Source organism: Nipponia nippon, unplaced genomic scaffold, assembly GCF_047370975.1.
Source record: "Nipponia nippon isolate SJK-2023a ecotype South Korea unplaced genomic scaffold, ASM4737097v1 scaffold_25, whole genome shotgun sequence".
NCBI classification, from domain to species: Eukaryota; Metazoa; Chordata; class Aves; order Pelecaniformes; family Threskiornithidae; genus Nipponia; species Nipponia nippon.
The window spans coordinates 4,181,869-4,202,308 of record NW_028262342.1 but is presented as its reverse complement, the minus strand read 5'-3'; the positions used below and the strand labels follow the sequence as shown (position 1 = coordinate 4,202,308).

Here is a 20,440-nt window from a genome sequence, read left to right as displayed (position 1 = left end):
ATCAGCAAGTCATTAGAGCACGTCTCTTCCAACCCATATGCTTTCACGGCAATATTAATCAGGCTAAGAAATAACTCCCTTAATGTTAGACATTATTCTCTTCTGCTACACTAACCTAGTGGATTAACTCTGCCCTCTGCATATTAAAGTTAGATATTTTGGTCTTTATTCCCTTCAGTTTCCCACTTGCCATCCTTCCTTTGCAACAAATTAGCTCTGGGATGTGTTTCAAGTGTTTTGGTAATCCCTAATACACGTTCACAGTGTGCAAGGCAGGAGGCTTGCAGGACCAGACCCTGGGTGGTATAAAACTGGTTTTGCTGTTACTTCCTCTACAGCCACGCCAAAGAGTTGTTCCAGATTTGCCCTGTGCCAGCTGGAGCAGAATCAGGAATAACCCTGGTCCGTACGGGCTCTGCAGAGCCAGGGAGATCCCCCGTCCCTAAGGACTCTGCTCCTATGAGAGACGAGAAGATTTTTGCTGGGGCTGGGGAAGAGCAGGGTGGTTTTCAGCCTTTCAGAAGCTGCAATGAAAAGGAAGCCGGCAGAGGCTGGGAGCATCCGAGGGCGTCACTGTCACTGGAAACACACCACCGTTAGCGGCAGTGACAGTCACCTAGAGGGAACTGGAATATCTGACACCGCTGCGGAGCCCCGGAGGGCTGAGGCCCGGGCAGCTCCCTCCTTCCCCGGCAGGTCGCTCCGAGCTGCAAAGTGACGCGGGTTCTGTCAGTTGTTTACAGTACGAGTCGCGCTGTGACATTTAAGGAGACCGGGTGATGCGTTAACCAGGGCTCCAAAGTCACGCACACACAAGGCTGGAGGTAGAGTTTGAGGCCAATTCCTACTGTTCTTGTCCTGGCAAAGTTGCTGTGTCCAGTCCTAAAGCAAGCCCCGAGGAGCGCAGAGAAACGAGAGGTGGTAAACATCCCATTACAGAAAGAAAGACGAGTCAGGAGAAAGTATTCTAAAAGCAACTTCGCCTGTAAAATGAAGATGTTGTCTGTCACCCAACAAACGTGTTAGTCTATGTAATTATTCTTAGGCTATTCTCTAGCTCTACCGGCCAAAACATTCACATCAAACTGGAACACATAACGCCTGTCAGTCACAAGTAGATTTTCAGTCTCAGCGAGTTTTGATGGAAAATGCAATTTACAAAAAAGAATCAACATTTTCCTTGCAAGACATCAATAAACGACACTTTTCTGAGATGCTCTGGTACCTTATAAGTGCTGTAGCTTAGATCCCTTAACCTTAAGCATTTTCCCCATCTACTGGGACTTTGCCTAGAACACAATTTCCTAATGCATGCAGTCTCCTCTCCAAAGAGCAGTCATAGGACTGAGCTCACATACAAGGGAATTGTTCCTATCCAAGAGACCTCCCAACAGGGGAAGTTTTAACTTGAATTACAGCTCTGTTTCAGTTCTAGAGCTGCTGAACTCCTCTTCCCCTCTACATTGGTTGCTTCGAAAAACTGGATGCTTGTACCCAAAAGACAGCAAAACAAATCCCTGCCAATCGATCCCCTTGGATGGATTGGCATGATTTGTTTTGTTTAATTGGACAGCTGTTTGGAATCAATACAGTCCTTCCAATGCAATCACAACTGTCCCCAAAGAGCCCTTGTGATTGCCATGGAAATAAAGGTGATAGAAACAGCGTTATTCTGAGATCATGGACCCAACAGACCTAACTACCTCCATTTGAGACCTTACAGTTAACTGTGTCAATACACCATTAGGGACCCAGATCTGCTGACGATTGCCGCTTCACTTTTCTTCAAAGCCATTACAGGCTTCTGTGACAATTAGTGCCTGGCTGGGGACTGCTGGACCAGAGAGGCAGCACTTGAGCAAAGTCGGTGCTCGTAGCATCCTCGGGTAAAGCCCCGCACTGAGAGTCACAGCAGCGCATCTGACTTCCATTGCGGTGGGGTTTACGTCCTTGCGTCCTGGCTGAATTCCAACATGGGCAATCATGTTATATCTACCCAGACGTCCTCTGTATTTTCAAATGAATACCTACTCCATAGCCTTTTCTTGCTCAAAGGAGGTTTAACAGTGCTGTTGCCTCCTGTTAAACAGATGGTATATTCTGTTCCAAAGATGGCTGGTTTTCTTTTTCATAGACAGTGAGGATGTACAGGTTGCAAAGTGCTTTAGGATCTACTGGGGCAAAAGTGATTATATTGCAATCAATGATTTCAAGAAAGCAATTTACTGTTGCATCTTGGGAGCTTAAATTTAGAGTTTTAAAGCATCTGAAGTCCTATGTGTAAGCAAACTAATATAGGGCATGAAACTAATCCTGCCCTGAACAGGAGTCCTACCTAGACACATAACCAAAACATCTGAACAGTTGTTCTCCTCTAATAGAGCTGATCTTGGAGCAGTTGTACCTTGTACCACGTAACCCTTCTGGGAAAATTACCCTTTCAACAACAACCAAAAAAATACTACTAATAATGTTTACTTCTATGGCCAGTCTGCATTGTTCCATTAATTACCACAGAGAGAGACTAATTTCTGTCTGCTCTAGACTGGGTCGTTGTCCTTTATACGAGGTATTATTTTCCTCTGTGAAAACTGTAGGCTAAGGAAGCTGGCCAACAGTGCGGAAAACATGAAGCAAAAATTTCAAAGTTTTAAACAGAAAAAGCAGCTGCTCCAGGAAAGGATAAACCCCATTTGTCCTCTTCAGGTCATTTTAACTATTGAATCCCATTGGCAGTTGTGTCATTTTTCACTATCTACCGCCGTATGTTCTTGCTATATATAGGAATCCCATAGTGTTGCATCGTGACTTGGTGTTATGCATAATGATTAGGTGGCAGCCAGGTTTATTTTGAAGTAAGCGTCAGGTCACACTATTACTTTATCTCTAAGAGATGAGTCTTCTTTGCCTTTGAAGAGAGATAAGAATGAAGCTGCAGTTTACCATCTCATAAAGAAACACTGGACAAATTACCCAGCTATGCTGTAGTGATTGGGATTGTTAGTTAAAAGTGACAACCAGGACTATAATTTACATGCAGACTCTGGATTTAAACAAAGTCCCCAGCACTAAATCTTACATTGTAAGCTTTCTTTTGTATTTCTGACTCATTTTGTGCTGGGAATCATTTAACCATAGACTTTAACTGCTAATACAGTTCCATGAAATGCAAAGTATAAATCAAAATTACTGGATCATTCAAACTCTGTCTGAGTAGTTGTTTATATGGCATTTTTCTTCTACTGCTTTTGTATGGCTACAGAGACACCATAAAATTATGATATACTGTACACATCTCACTACCATCTTGGCAAACTCTGTTGCAAATAAAAAACAGCACGCTTAATTATTTTCTTAGTTATACAAAGCATAAAGACTAATGATAATAAAAGACACTAAGAAAGGGCAGGTACGGTAATTCATCAGATCACGCTGAATGATGAATAAGTGAAATATGTTTAATTAAAAGACAAAAAAAAACCTACTCAGAAATCCCTTTGTCTCCATCCAAGATGATCACAGTTTACCCCTCGAACAACGCCTGGGCTCAAGACTCCTACGGGAGGAGTCGAGCTGGCGATCAGGACGGGGCGTGCGCAGAGACAGGTCTGAGTGTGCTGCTTGCTGCAAGGCACCTACCCTCAGTACGTGTTTTTTATGAATTCAAAACAATTATCTACCCCATCACTTCGCTTTGAGGTGCTGAATTAGGGCTTGCGGGTGTGTTCTGCACTAGTTTATCAGAAAAAGGATGCAAACTCAGACTTACTTAATATTGTTCTCTCCGTAAGACCTTGAACTGCTTGAACAGCACAGGTTGCCTGGGGTGAGTGACACCAAGAGTAAACATTTTGTCCCTGCCAGTAGCTCGGAGCAGAAGCTGGAAGTGAAGCTGTTATTCCAGCATTGGTACCCTAAAAGGTTGGAAAGGGAAACTCCCATCCTTATCACCGTTTACAAGAAAATGTTTTTCTTCACTTTCCGTTGAAGACCTCAACAATTCAAAAACACTTTCAATGAAAGAGTTAAGGTTCTGTTTTTGGTCAAAAACTGTAAAACAGGCTAGGCTTTTTTTTTCAATTATATTTTTAGGTAATCAGTAATAAGAATTTCTGATCTAAAACTCTTAGGGCCAAAAACCACGTTAAAAAAAGACACGCAATTAAAACTATTGAAAAGAAAGATTTCCATAGAAAGGACAAAAAATTTCCCACTGGGAAGCAATCCTAATTAAGCTTTTCACCAGGCCTGACCCAGACATAAACTAAACTTCCATCAGCAGCAGGTTGTGCTGACCTGTGACCAAGAGCCAGAAGGGACCGTCTGTCCCAAGGACGTGGCATTTTGGAATACCAGGATTCTCATCTGTACAGCAAAGCTTACGCACACAGCTCCAAACACAAAACTGGCCTGCTTCCCAAAAACCTCACAAGTCTTTCTGCAGGGTAAGCACATCGCGGGTATGGTCTCTAATCTCTTTCTAGTCACAAAAAAAAAACCCACCTCTAGTGCCATTTGAATGTGCTTTCAGCACACAGGGAAATCACAGCTCGGCTGAGCTCCCTAGACATTGCACTCCTCTGCCCTGTGCAATGCACCCCTGCGATGGCCGAGCACCTTACCATCCGCAGGTCTGTTTCTGCTGCATATCTACAGCATTTAAAGCCAGCTGCTGTCCTGGAAAGTGCATTTCTGAACCCCTTTGGTTCAGAGATGGACCTTCTTGATGACATTCTCATTAAAAGTTCGTACCGCCAACACCACTTGCTTTCTCCCCCAACTGCCTGCCTTGCTTACGAGTAGCACCCTTTGAAGTTTATTTACAGAAGCAACCAAGTTTAATGAACAGCTAAAATACAAGCAATGCAGAGCCTCTGAAGAATCAATCAGTCTCGCCCCTTCAGCAAGGACAGAGCCACTGCAGGCGCTGCCTGCGCTGCAGCGGACTGGCAGGGTCTGCACAAGCGTCCCACACTGCTGCCTGAAAGCTCTCTTGTTGCCAGTAATCCGCCTCAGCGGGTACGTCTCACAGTTTGCTGTCACAGCTTTGCTCAGGTCTGAGAGCTCCCCCGAAAAAGGCTTTCCTATTCCGAGCACCAAACTCCCTCCAGCAGCAGCCACAGCACTCTGCTCCATGCAGAACCCAAGAAGTGGCCAAGGGCCATCACCCCCGTCCGAGGACATGTCCTCTGTAATGCCTCTACGGGGATGGACGAAAGGAACAGAGATGCTTCCAGGAAGAAGTAACTAATGTTTAGAAGTAATGAATACTACTCAGTCTGGAACTGTAATCTGGCTGGAGTTCTGTGGCAAAAGAAAATGGAAGGGAAGGTACAATGGAAGCTACAAATCAAAACTCTCTCTGTAAATCAAGCCTTTATGTTCATTAATCCCAAATTAGCACATTAAAATAAAGCAGCAGTTGATTAATACCCCTAAGTAACACTTAGAGTTGAGTGAGAACTTGATGCTAATATACTTGATATTACAGTGCATTAATAAAGAGACAGTCTCCCTTTACCAGAGAAGCGCTTGGAATTCAGCTCTCAAAAACAAATAGTGAGCAGAAACACACGGCAGAAAAGAATAAAACCGTGTTCTTCTTTGCACTGTTGGCACCAAGGAAAGCACGAAGGAATGTTTCTCAGGGAGGAAAATACAAGCACTAGAAGAAGGGTGGTTGGGAGTTTTTTCAGGGAGATGGTTCCCTATTCAGAGTACACCAGTTACTGCAGAAGTTGTACTGGGAACAGCTCCAGGAAAATTTGCTAAACGTGAGGGTGAGGCAGCAAAGACACTGGAGGGGTGCATGCCTTGGAAACGGAACGGGAGAGTCCAGACATGGGAGCTTTTAATCCGAATCAGGCAGATTTTCAGGTGCGGAGCCCCAAAGCTGCTGAATCCTGCGTGGGAGCTTGTGGGAACGAGCAACCACGAGACCCCCTGAAAGCACAGCTGCTGCTCCGGGAAGGGCTTTTGTCAGCGGACTGCATAGGAATGATGGAGAGGGCACTTGGATTTTTCACATCTCATCCAAGGATACTAACCATAAATGTTTTTAAAATGAGAAAGAACAGAAGGCATTCGGTAAGGTTTTCAGACACTTGCTTCAAGTGTTTTAACTAACATGGATAATTTTTTACCAACCACTGACATTCACCTTGTCTGAAAACACTAATATCCTTTTCTAAGCCTAGAATGTATCACAAGACCAACTTCTATAAGACGTCATTAAATTTTATATAGTTATCCCTCTATTGAACTCAATAGAGCATAATTTCTAGACAGCACCTAGTACTGAATAAACAGAATCTCGTAGCAATGCATACATTGGGAAACAAAGACGTAAAAGTAATTTAGGCTAATTGAGCAGCACACATGGTTATTAAAGATACTGGACCTGATTCTCTGGCAGCGTAAGAGAACTACCAGGAGTAAATGACATAAATGGCTGCTTTACATTATGCTGGCTGCACAGAGTGGCCTGAGCAAAAATGCAAATTCAGGCCAATGTGTCATCATCAGTTTGGAATTTCTGCCTTTTACTTCTTATATAGATTTCACAGTGCCAATATTCGTCCTGCTGGCATGTTAGACAAATTAAAGTGACAAAACTCAATATGGAAATTAAGATCATTAACATATTAATCAAACTGTCGATACTATAAAAATTAGCATGAGCCTGCCAAATAATCATCTTACTGATGACTTAAGGCCATGCCTTTTGTCAATTAGCGCTGCAGCCTGCTCCGCTGCCCCTTGCCCACGTCCAGATGTCGTGACTGAATAGACTGGTTCTCTGTGGCAAAGACTCTTGTTATTCTTTGTGTTATAATTACTTTGGTATTTAATTGCTTTGTTTTCTTATGAAAACTCTGTTCCTTAATTACAGTGAGTTAACAATTAGTACAACACAGAAATCCTGAATTTCAGTTTTCCAAGTCCAGATTCTTAATTGTGCCCAGTGAAGGTTTTTCCAGTTTCCCAAGTGTTATATGCTCCATGTAGCTACTTCACTGCAATCATCACATATATGCAGACTTCTTTTTTCTGAAAAGGTCTTTTCCACAAATTTGTGGGTGTCGAAGCTCAATATAATCAGCATTTTCAAATTAATTTTGATATCTCTCCGAATGTTATAATTTTAACATTTCTGCCTAAGCTACAGTTATCAAAACTTCCAGTAAGAAAATGTGATTGTGGGGAAAAATTTGACAGTGATTCTAATGAAAGATGATCATTAAGCATTTCCAATAACAATACAGTAAAACACTTTCTTGTGAAACGGGTACTAGCAAATTTGAAGCAACTTTTACTTCATAAAGAAAAACTGAAGGATTACCATGTGCTTCTCTAGCAGTTGATATTTACTTGTTTATTTGCGAGATGGTTTTACAAGTGGGGCAATAAGTTATTCATTACAACTGCGCAAACACCGATTTAGCATTTGCACGCTCAGCTCCTGACCCAGGGATGTTTGTCTTTACTTTTACAGCTGAGCTATAAAAGCTTTGCAAACAGGGGTTTCGACCGGAGACTGACAAACCACGGTGAGTGAGGATGGCATAGCACTAAGTACATATTCTTTACTCTATCACTGACATTTCCTCCAATGACACAAGGTCATGCAATTAATGAATGGCAAAGCAAAGCCATGAAAAATGGATATTAATGAAGTGTAACTCTGAGTAATAATGCCATAAGCAACCTCTGATAACAAACACATTCTCCTAATAACATCTTCAATTATCTTCATTAACGTCTGTCCATGGCAAGATGTGCAATCGAGCCCTTCAGGACCACAGACCCAGCAGATTTGGAACACGCTAAGTGCTTCCTCCAGCTTACTCAGGAAAATGCTTACTGATGGATAGCTTAAATGGTGATAATATGCATTTATCATAATTTTTTGGTAGCATATGCCTTCTTCATGTCATCAAGAACTTGAAATTTGAGTAAGATTGCTTGCATTACACAGGAGATGTATGGGCTCCAAGGAGATATAAAACACTGCCTGTCAAATATGTGCAGTCCTGCTTCTTTCATTAATGATATTGCCAGCGTTGCTAACAACGGCCTGGGTCCATCACAAGTGCTCTTCTCCCTGCCATGCACTGGCGTCCAGTTCAGGTCCAGTTGTTTCTGGCAAATATGCACATCACATTCCTGCTCGTCCTTTTTAGAACGAGCTCTGAGCTTCTGAAAGATGCCAGACGGCAGCTCTAGGAAATTAAATCCTTTATTCAGAATTTAGCTCAGCATGGCACTGACATCTTCCTCAAATTGGCTCTCAAGTATTTGAGTCCTATTTTGGCAAGGAAAATTTCCAAGGAGAGGAGAGGTTATCAGTCAGCAAACCCTGGTGAGGCTTGCAACAAAGAAGGAATAATTAGTGCTTTCACTAAAAGCATCTTTTAGGATATGGCCATTATCTCTATTCGAAAAAGGAAAGCGAGACTAGAATTTCCGATAATACTTTGAGCCATTTACTCCGAGTGAAAGATACCGAAAGTACCAACAATCTACTCTCTTCTCAAGAACAGCTCTAGGCAATTTATGTCTCAGGATGACATGAAAGACAGAACAGAACTAATTGTTTTGTGTATTTGCTAACATTTGTTTCCGTTCTAGATTTTTGTTGACTTGTACTTACGTGTTAGGACATTTTGAGTGCAGGGAGCCAACATTAGCAAAGCTTCCTAGGAAGTCCCTTACTGGCTATTTTCAAAGCTATTTTTCTTTTTCCTTGCTGCACACACAAAACCAAAGAATTTTAATGTTTACAAATTCAATTAAAAACTGGGTAAAATCAAGTCCAAGTATGAAGGGAGGGAAGCTATGCAAGCGCTTCTCTTCTCGTGGAACTTGCTTGAAAATCCTGTGTAATGGGAAGGAAAATCTGAAAGAGATTTTCATGTCATCACTGAAGCCTTGCCTAGATATTTTTATAGTAATTTAAATTTAATAAAGTCATCATCTGTAAATTTGCTCTCCTCTCCTTTGAATTGGAAAACATTTAGTCTCAACCCCTGCAGCCCTATTGTGATCATACAGAAATGCTAATGAGGTTATGTCTCAATCTAGTCCTCCCTGGTGCAAACAGAGTAAGTGAGTCTTTTCAACTCAGGAACCTCATTTATCTTCTGCAAGTTATTCTGTTGTTATTATTACTACTGCTGTTTGCCAGAGCAGTGACAGCTGAGAAGGAAGGTGGAGAGGAGAAAGGAATAGTGCTTTCATGGCAAGGGAGTTAACGGTAGAGTTTCACTAACGTTTACCGACATACTGAGCCTATCGTAAGAATAATTAAAGACATTAAGTATAGTAAAGGTGGAAAATAACAATCAGGGCACCAATGAATTAGAAGGCTTTGTCAGTAGAGGGGGTGAACCCTACATTTAGGCCAGATCAGAGGAAGATGTGAGGAATTAACACAAGTAATCATAGATTTAAGGGACCAAGATTTAAGGACCTAGCTGTAGTAGGGGGGATATGAGGAAAACTAAGCACTCTCTAACAGTAGAACATAATACAAATGGATAGATGCTTGGTCATTTGTTACAGCTCCTTCCTTTGAACCATATTTATGTGTATAATAATAATTTACACCTTTCACCTTATAACTCAGAGCACCTACTGATCTAAACTGCGCAGCTCAGCACACCTCCGACAGTCCGGAGGTGCTGCAGATAGCCTGAGCAGAACAAGAAACGCAGCTTGCCTGAGGCTGCCCAGACCCACCGGCATTCCCACGCCTCCCAGCTCGACTCAGGAACTCTCCATAAAGTTTTTCAGCCTGCACTGTGAGGAACAAAATGTTGACAATCTTGTGGAAAACCCCAACCAAGTAACAAAAAAGTGAAGAAAGGATGGATGCCTGCACATACAGGGTCTTGGGCTTTGGTTTGGGTTTTTTTGTTTGGGGTGTTTTGTTTGTTTGGGGTTTTCCGTTTGTTTAAGAAAAACAAGAAAAACATTCTTAGCACATTTATGTGATTAGCTATCCTTCTTTTTCATTAGCAACCTTACATAAGTTTTGGATGCATGGAAACATTTTTCTTCTGAAATTTTACTTCTGCAGACTGTAATGCACACAAACCACAATTATAATAATGTGCAGCAGTCTCACTGCTGAAATGACAGCCTTGAAACTGAAACCTTGTTAGCACAGACATGCTACAAATCTGCCCAGAGTAAGGCTCCAGAATAAGGTTTCATCCTTGCCAGAGAGACATTACAAGATGAAAAACAGCAGAAGAGAAAGTAGTAGTTTTGTGGGTAGCGAAAGAAAGGGGAAAATAAGTAATTCCACAGGGCTGCTGAAGTGCATTATCCACGTGCCTCTATTGTTCCCTTAGAGGCAGCTTTTAAACTTGACCAGATTCAACCTCTACTGAAACATTTGCATATAAGGAAAAGACAGCAGAAGTACTTTATGTGGTGTGACACTCCAGCCCTTCAGATCCCGGCTCCCCGTCACACCAGCAGCACTGATACTGGCCACAGCTCCACGGACGTGCGAGCTGCAGCCCCCCATGGCACGGCACACAGGTGCACGCTGGGACCCCCGCGCTGCCGGGGCATCCTCGCTGCTCACACACACACAAGGAGCAGGGATATCGGGAATATACAGGCTTGCCCAAAATACTTCTCAGCAGAAGCAGGATTTAGCTCCCTGAGCTACAGGCTGCCTTCAGCCCACCCACACCTTCCACAGGGACGGCAGCTCACAGCAGGGGCAGCTCGCAGGGACCCAGAGCTCGTGGGAGGTGGCACAATTCCTGGGGGGCAGCTTTGCTTCGAGGGGTGAGGAAATCTGCTATGGCTGTGACAAAGAACGGTTCTGCAGAAGCCGTCGTGAGCCCCGCCACCCCTCCAGCCCGGGCAGCGGTCAGTCCCCTGCTGCGATGCCCTCCTGCAGCTCCGGGAGGGGTTATTTACCAAGATGCAGTAAAACAGGAGAGCACAAGGTGCGAGGGGTTGGATGTCAGCTCCCTAAGCCAGACTGCTTTACCAGCTTTGCAAAGGCATTTCCACAGAATAAGGAACAAAAGGATTAGGAAAAGGTGTGAATAATGCACTTCTACCCCTGTCTATCCCCGCTCACTGTAACAGATTGGTAAAATAACTTCATCCACCAGTTTATTAACAGCTTGCCCTCTCTTCTGTCTCACCTCCATAATGAGATAGAGCAGATATGATGGATTACATTTTGCCTCCTGCTTCCATCCCAAATGAATTATCATTTCACTCTTCTCGCAGTCTCGTGGTTTGGCTGCCTACAGCCCATTAAGTGTTGGGAAGTAGAAGGGGGAGGATGAAGCTATGTGATGTAAAAGGTAAAGGTTCCCACTGAGAAAGCAGTTTTAATTTTCAGACTGGAAGATATGAAATTAAAAGAGAATGAGGAGATTCGCTCTCTTCTATTTCATCTGGCAGTACTAAGAAAACAAACAGAAAAATCCTATTGCAGGGAGTGTCTGAGCACGCAGCTCTTACTAGCAAAATGCTCGCTCTCAGTCATTGAGGGCTCGGAGCTCAGACACAGTCAATCACGATGAACCAGGCTAGACTTTTTTTTCCCCTAACCAAAATGCCTTATTCTGCAGCTCTGCCCCAGCAAAAGCCCTCAGAGAGCCAAGTATTCCCAGAGCCATAATTCCTGCTCTGACAAGAAGTACTTTGTACCATCTCTCTTCATAAGAGAGCAGGAGTTTTACTCACATATCAGAACCGATCATCTAAAATGTAACATACGCTTTTGGGCCTCTTTCTTAAGCAAACCCCTGAATAACAGAAATCAGAGTTTTTTCAAGCATATTGAAGGCTTCAACTGTTTTAGCGTGTTAGAAAAATCAAGGTGCTTCAAGATTACTGATGTATCACAATGCCACTAAATACCCGGTTTCTTTTCCGCAGAAATAAGCTACTGCCTGACCCCAATCATTATCTCATCAGTCCTGATACTTCACAGAAATAATACTCACAGTTCTTGCCCTGGCCACTGCTTAAAAAATAATTTAAAAATTGCAAAGGATGATAATATGGAGCCATGCTGGAACCCAAGTAATTTTGCGTGTCCCATTTTATACAGCAACTGTTGGTCTGAAACCTCCTAGGAGCATAACCACGTACTTCCCAACAGAAGTAAGAGTTGCACAATCCAGCTCCAAGCATTTTATCTTTGTTGCATCTTTCAGCAGTAAGTTTGCCTAATTATACGTTGGGTAAAGACACGACAATTGCCTTTTCACTTTAAAGTCAGTTTAGCACTATGAAAATTCATGAAGCAAAAAATTAATAAGCTTCATGCAGCTTCAGCACTGACCTCTGTTTTTAATTCTCTTTGCCAAGAATTTGTTACAGGTTCTACTACCAAGAGCCAATTCTTCCCTGCCAACCAGGAAAAAGCATCAGAGAACCCATTGCCTCTTGCCACAGCAAAAACCTTTCACCCATGAGCACTGCGGTCTTAACAGCTCACTAATAGTTTCTCCTCACACAATCTTTCCATTCAAGTTTTGTTTTAAAGCATATTTTAGTCTAATGTGAACAACGGGTCCAGCCACCATTAGCAAAATACTGGAAGTGAATATCTGAGGAGTGATGGATTCTTGATGGCAACTGTACCTAAATGGGCAAATTAAATCATAAAACAATTTCAGCTTTTGATAAACTTGATGAGTTGCTCGCTACAAACTAAGTAAAAAGAGAGAGGAGAGGGCTTGGCTGACTTAGCAGCTTATCAGACACCTTTAATTTCCATCTTCAGAATCTCACACTGTGGTGAGAATATGAAAGATACTGATTTTGCTCGTACCTATGATGCAGGACAAGATCTAAATTTTATTTCAGTTACCCTATGTTCTATGCAGTAAGGCAAATGAAAAACAACAGAAAAGCCTGCCCTTACGGACATTAATCTTTATCACAGGCATTGCAGTAACACCTGAAGGCACCAGCTGACCCGGTGCTGTGAGTACACAGCACCTGCGGGGCACGTAGGTGCATAGTGCCTATAGGAACAGGCTTAGTGCTCGCTCTGGAAGCTTCCACAAGCAAGACAAACACACACTGCAGAAGTACATTTACTCCCCTTTTCTGGGGTGAGTTGTTTTTTTTTTTTTGGTTTTGGGTTTTTTTTTTTTGTTGTGTGGGTTTTGTGTTTTTTCCACCCCCCCACCCCGACTATAACTCAAGCTCCAGTCTGCTGCCGTTAAGGCCAGTTATCGCGGACTCCTCTGCTGGCACGACGCTGGTGGCCGGCTTTCCAGGAGATGCGGTGACCACCTGAAAACGCAGCTCTAAGATTAGCACAGGGTCACACAGGACTGCACCACAGTCAGGCACTCATCCTTCAGCTGATCCACTGCCTTTCTGCTGAGCCCACCTTCCCCTCAGCCATCCCCTCCTCTCCCACGGGGCACGCAGCCATCGCCGTCACACGCCGAACACCCTGCGCTTGCCCAGCACGGCCATCGCAGGCGACACCACCTTCTGCCCCGCTTGCCTCCCGAGCCACCGCAGCGCCGGCCCAGGTGCTGCTCCTCACTGATGCCGAACTCTCCGCTGCTAGATATCAAATGATTTTGAATGTCATGAACCCAGCTTTGTAGCCAGGGCTTTGGCTTATGAGGATTAAAGCTTAAACACTCAGATCCTACATTCTGTGTCTAATAATCCTGGAATAATACCTCCCTAAGACTCAGAAGAGGAAAGAAAATAAAGGGGTGAAAACAAAAAAAAAAGAAAAAAATAGATTTTTTTGCTGTGAGTTCCTGAAAAACATGGGTGGGCTGGAAAAGTCTGCTCCAAACTCGCCCCCACAAACAGAGTATGGGATGAAACAAGAGCAGAGGAACTCTGAAAAGACAAGGAACCGACTTTGACAGATGGATGTAAATGTGCCTTTCAGTGCAGGAGAACAGTTGATTCTAAGGCATGAAATCAAATTAGTGCATCTGCAGCTGCCTATGTGTCATCCAGCTTCATATTTTACACACTAAAGACATTTTTTAACCTCATGTTAGCTACACTTTTTTTTTTTAATATTACACTCCAGGATTTGCAAAATGGTATTGGCAGGTATTAAAATGAAAGCTGAAGCAACGGTGCAATCTGTCTTGTTTTCTATTGTAACATGACAGAAATCTTTTTTGGACTCATTTACTATCAGGTAGGAGAAGACTTGGAAAAAATAAAATCCCAGCCTCAACTTCATCAAGAAATGCAAAACTCTTAAAAAAAACTGTAAGGAAGTAGTTCTGCATTTCTTGAAGTTGAGGCTAGTTGGTCCTCCAGCTATCTTACCTCCCCCCAGCTTCTCATCTCCCTGCCATAAAGGCTGAAGAGCCTCCATCACCAAGCCTCAGCAAAGCTGGCACTTGGACACGGTCCCTGAGGACGTGAAAGCACTTACTGACAGACCTGAGTGAAAAGAGGCAATTTTAGCAAAGGTGTTGGAACAGTCCAGAGCACATTTCACAGGAAAAGGTCTCACCGCCGCCCGAAGAGCTGCACATCGCCGGGGAAGCGGCAGATAAAGGTACAGACCCAAACTACCCAGCAGGCTTGCTGAAGAAAGGTCCCCTGTTCTCAGAGGCTTTGTGGATGCTTGCTCTTCCTCTATTGTTTTGCGAAGCCCATGCTCAGGATGGTTGGAAAGGAAGCCCAGGAGCAGAGTTGTGGGGAACAAATTGGTCACAACTGGTTCCCGCACCCCAGAGCCTCTCGCACCTCGGCCAATGTCACTCCTCCAGGCAGGCTTTATGACTTTACAGTTACAGCATTTTGCAAGACTTGGGGTGAAAGACATTCACGTCCCCCTACCCGCACAGCACTGAAGGGTCTCTTACAGAGAATCAAAACCTACAGCCAGTTTTGGAAGATCTCTGGTGTTTTTTTTGTAAGCTGGTTGGGCTGATGAACTCCCTTATTTTTATTCTAATGTGGCTGGAGGACCAGTGCAGGATCATATGTCTATACACATAGGAAAAAAAACATTTTCCTTGTTAAAGACCAATTAAAGTTGTTATTAGATGTCCATATATAGTGTGGCCATATTGCACCACAGCCATATGGAAGTTAAATGATGAATAATTTAAAAATGAATACTTTAAAATAAGAGTCTTGTTTGAAGTCTTCAAAACTTTCATTCTCAGTGCTTTCAACTTATAAGTTACTTAGTATTTCAAAAATTGGGAACAACGCAGACAGCACAGATGACTAAAAATTTGTTGTCTGATTTTCAACATGAAAATTCTTGTACTACACTTCAGCTTTCCATGAGCAATGATTACATTACAGAATACCTGCCTACAGCCCTCAGAATTGATCAAAATAAAAAGCTGAACTTGTACAGTTTTTATAACCAATTCCTGAGGGTTTGGTCAAATTCAGTACAGGATAAAATTAAACAGAGATTGATTTATGTAGAAGGAACTGTAGTTGCAAGGTTGGTGAATTGTATATACTGCAAGTGGGAATGGGTATTGCCTGAACACAAATCAGATTAATTGTAACAGAAATAGGAAGACAAAAGGTACAACTTTTTTCCTGTTTTCTTTCCAGTGCAAGTACCAGACTAATCTGTGAGCCAATAAAAAAAAGGCCAATACAGGAAGGGTGATTGCTTTCCTGTAACGCAATGAGACAGCAAAACAAAATGAGGGTTTCACAAGTCCTAATCATTTGATTCCTATCTCTGATGCTTCATTTGTCATCCCCTGTATAGCAGAAAGTCAAGACTTAATATGTTACCAAGTGAAGAATTTTATCAAATAAAAGGACCTGAGTGCTGGATCCCACACTGGAATGATTTCTTCATGCCTCCCTTAAAAACAAGAACTCATCTCTGCTGAGTGATTCAGGAAAAAAAAGATAGCTTTTGCTACCTGCCAAGGTGGATTAATCTGGTAATTTGACATTTTTCTATCATCTCCTCTGGTAAAGAAGTGGGATAACAAATGTTTCCAAAAGGCGCCCCAGAACCCAGCAATGTAAGTGTGGGTGAACGAGAAGGTACAAGGGAAAAGCTGGCCTTGCACTTGGGCTGCGTGGGCAGCTATGCACAGAGCCCTGCCCGGGGACCTCTGCTCTCAGGTATAGACCACGCTACAGGAGCCTCGCGTGGGACAACGCGTACGTGTGGATAAGAACTTCCCCACACGGAGGCTGGTTACCTATGTACATATTTATCTGTGCTATTTATAAGTGATATAGCCAGGACAGGCGCGCCCCACGTAAATGGGAAGACTGTGCCGCTGTACAAGCAAAGCTGTGTGCTTTGTTACAGGATGCTCTGAGGTGACACTACAGCACCTAAAGACCATTACCTGGCAGAGGTGGTATTAGCTTTGGAGGAGGCTCCATGCACTCAAACTTGGGAAGGCCTCTGAACAGTCAAAAGAAAAATCCAGGAAGAAAGTCATTAAAAGCTATATCAGCCAACTACCTGGAGCTCGCACGTTACTAGTTCTGCATCCTAACCCATCCTGAAAAAAAATCAGGGCCCAAATTTTTGTTATTTTTATCACAGGAAATCCCAGTTGGGCACTGAGAACCCTCTACGCAAAACAAGTGACTACTGTGAAGACTTCATAACTGAAATAATTTCATCATTATGTTTCCTATGTGAACTGCTGTAGCTTCACAAGTGATGTTGGTTGAGCACCAGTAAAAAAATCTAGTAGGAAATTTCTGCATTAAGACATGATCCAAAAGCAGCTCTTTTTATGTAGATCTTTCTTCTCTGACTCAGCAATACCACTGATGAATAATACTGCTTGCAAAGCACCTCTGACTTTATCAAGCCTTTAGCCTACTGCAGTACTGGATTATTTTCCCCATCCCACTTTCCTTTCCCTTGAAAACCTAGTGATGTCTCTGTCATGTTACCATTTAAAATCCCCTGTTCTTACATGCGTGTTACATTTGTGACGCCCGCTGTGGTTGTGCACTGAAAGCAAAGTGCCAAACAATGCAGGGAGCAGGAGGGGAAATCAAAGCATTTTAGAAATCTTAAGCTTGGCAAAAGCTGCGTATAATTTTGCTTAGGCTGCAAGTTGGCTTGAGAAAACAGTACAAAAGCACCATCTTTTCCAATTGCTTGAGCTTTACTTTTTAAGTTTATTTTTACTGCTTATTGTAGATCCCAGACTGACAGCTCGGAAAACTGTCTATTTTCCATTTATGCAAGAATAAGGAGCAACAACAGCACAGGCATCTGATACATCTTTCCCTCATAACGAACCCAAACTGTTGACCTGGGAGCATCACCTAGAAGGACTGTGAACCCACAGTCCAGTCCCGCCCTTGGCTTTCTTCAAACGCACTACTTGCGGAAGTGTTTGTGAAAGACACAGCCAGAACTATAAATTGACAGTCCAGTAATGAACAATTGATGAAAATTTCACAACCAATCTGCTCAAAGTCCATGAGGCTGCATACAAATGAAAACGGAATATAATAAACACTTGAGTCTCTTGGAACACCAAGTCCTCCAAAAAGCCACTGCTCTAGCTGTAAAAGCTTGTTTAATGTAAATCCACAATGCACAGGTATTTGTTGCGTTCCAATGGCAATGTAAAATTCCCGTTTGGGTTGATTTTGTAGCACTCTGACTTCATTCATTAGTAGCAAAGAGGCCTTTATTATATTCCTGGAGATGAAGAAGATGAGGCTGGAAAACTCATCACTGCTCTGTGATCCTGTGTCTGCAGTTGGACCATCCCCCTGTTTACCAGCAGGTCCAACAGAAGCGTTTGAAATTCCCACTGTTCTTAATTCATAGGCTAAAGCAGAAAATTGCTATTCCTATAGCAATCTTTTAAAATAAAAACACTTTTACCTGCAAATCTGTTGGCATAAGTGATTTCTGCAGGTTCGTCCCTGGCGGTAGATGAGAAGTTCTCATAACGCATCGCTTCCCGATATCTGGATGCAAATTACAGGAGCCGTACTTCCTGAAATCAGCATAAAAAAAGTTGAAAATGCATTAGGTTTGGGAGTAAGCTTGGCTGTCAGTATACTATTTCTATTACAGCAGCTATCCAATTGGAAAAAAAACAGCTCATTCTCACATATGATAAAAATAAGCAGATAAGTTTGCTGCTATGATTTTGGAAGCTTTTGACACTTGCAATATTTACATGCCATACACAGTTTATTATAAGCTAGCAATTAAAACTCTCTTTTCCTGCATTAAATAAAGTCAGTTTTGGTACCCGTGACATGGAGGGTTGTGAGCACGGCCCAGATGAGCAACAGGCGCAGCCTCCGGCTCTTCAATTGCCCGGGCCTCTCTCATCTGCTCCAATTTGCCATTTGACCCATAGTCTCCCTGTAGGCTTTGCCAAAAATCTTAATTCCTGATTTACCTGCCCCTTTTGCATGCCTGAAAAAGCCCTTTCTGTTGAGCTGATTGTGTTGGGGGTTCGCACAGCTCGCTGGCAATGAGATGCCACCACCCCTCCCTGTTCCTCCTGGGCGTCGTGACTCACGCAGCGCAAAGTGGGTTGAAAAAACAATCTGAGAAGTAGGTGGACCTTTTTGATCTGCTGCCTTGTGATGCGTTGTCAAAGAGTGAATGCTCCTCGAAACATGTAAACACGAGGCGATACTGATGCAGCAAGCTTTTGGTGCAGCCCTGTCTGCACAGAAAGCAAATCCTTTTGAGGACCTCGCAGTGGTTTTGGCAAAACAGCGAGAAACCCAGCAAGGTTGCGAGTAGTGCGGCAATCTGGGGAGGGGTGAACCCCACTGCCTGAGGCACTGAGTCTCACGGAAGTAGCAAGCGTCTATATTTCTTTTCTATGAAGAAGAGTAACTTATTACAAACACACCCACACTATGGAAAACCTCCTAACCTGCTCTGGGCTCGTACACCAGCCACAAACCGGCTCTATCCCCCCCCGATGGAAAAGCAGGACTAAGTGCAAAGGGAATTAATTTCCTAAGGCACACCGGTGCAGCCAGGTGAATTGACAGGACTCCGGGGCAGAGGGAAGCGCCATGGCGCAGCGAGAGCGATGAAGCATTTCAGCCTGCCCACAGCACGCTGGAGAAACCCCAGCTGCAATCCTGCACGTGCTCTCTATCAGCCACAGGATTTCTGCTCATGTTTGACTTTAACATAGTTCTGCTCTATGCACCACTGCAAGCAGGACTTGTTTCCGATTTCAAATCCTAGGATGCATCAGATAATATGCATTTACTTAATTTTTCAGATCTGGGAAGTGTTTTAGGACACCATATGATGAAAGGCTGCCAGTAAGCACCTTCATTAGTTTTAATGATTAATGCAGCTAAATTACTGTAATCACCTAACTTCCCACAGCAAAACTAACCTCTTAAAAACCACTTGAATGGCTTGTTTCACTCCAGGAATGGACAGATACAGCATGCGCTGAACCACACAGTAAGTGTGGGGAAAACTCATCATAAAAAAATGAAGGAACCCATTTAGAGACAGCTTTATCCATTTTTTTCTGTCAGTGGCTATGTAAAGACAAGAAGAAACTGAGATTGTAAACTTAAATTTTTAACTGGAATACTCGATGGCAGTGCCAAGATATGATTAAATGAGTGCTGCTAAAAGCTGCCGGCGGAGGCGAGCGGGTGCTGGGCTGTCGGAGAGCCCCATCTAGCGCGGCTCCCCGCCGGACGCACGCTCCGCGCAGCGAAGCTGTCAGCCTTCATGTATTTATTTGTTTCTGTGCTGTTCGAATGATTTCCGTGCAACCGTGTTATTATTTCTGGCTATTGTCAGAAGAGGGGGAAAATTTAAGGGGAGCTCAGAGTCAGCTCGTTTGCACAGCGCGTAGGGTTGCGTGTGACAGTGCCCCGCTCCCAGACCTCTTGCTATCTGGCACGCCAAGAGATTCAATAAAGACCTTTAGCGCCATTATACGGGCTAAATCTCATTTGGAAAGACTGCAGAGAGAACTGTAAAGATTCCACCCAATCTTGGTAAACAGGTTTATATCCTTAATTTTTCCAATGCGGTTCATCCATCAGACTAGACATTCAGCTCTGCAGTCCAAAGGCAGGTTAATCAAACATGTTTAAAAATGTAAATAAAATGCTGCAATGAATAATATTTGTAGATAGACTGATCTGAATGTTATCAAATGAAGGGAATAACTTTAGGACCTAGAAGTATTTCTGTTATCAGATCACACTCTCATACTCTTAAACTGTGAAGGGTTTTTTTAGCCTCACTCAGTAAATTATATTCAGCTCATAACAGCTATTTGAGCCACAGCATATCTGCAACAGAATATAACTCCGGTTTAAGGACTTACTGAGGAAACAACTGGGTGCGACTCAAGCTTATCAAATATCTATCAATTCTACCAATAAAGAATGAAATGCAAAAATAAAATACAATTGCAATAAAAATAAGCAGGGAAATTGTGTCTTCCAGGAGAAGAGCACCGAT

At 43.1% G+C, this 20,440-nt stretch overlaps 1 protein-coding gene across 6 annotated transcripts in view; it reads right to left on the bottom strand.

The window, feature by feature from the left end:
• LOC148055259 (uncharacterized) overlaps window positions 1-20,440 on the bottom strand; it is a 102,173-nt gene that overhangs the window by 57,601 nt on the left and 24,132 nt on the right. For 4 of the 6 annotated variants that reach the window (XR_015705746.1, XM_087762281.1, XM_087762282.1 and 1 more), the window contains exon 2: window positions 17,849-17,963. Coding sequence is in view for 3 of the 6 variants with exons in the window: in XM_087762281.1 (XP_087618407.1) it covers window positions 17,849-17,921 (73 nt within the window). In the remaining 3 variants the exon portion in view is untranslated. Of the gene's footprint in view, window positions 1-17,239; window positions 17,734-17,848; window positions 17,964-20,440 lie in introns of those variants that run through there. The other 2 variants (XR_015705744.1, XR_015705745.1) reach the window with 2 other exon arrangements.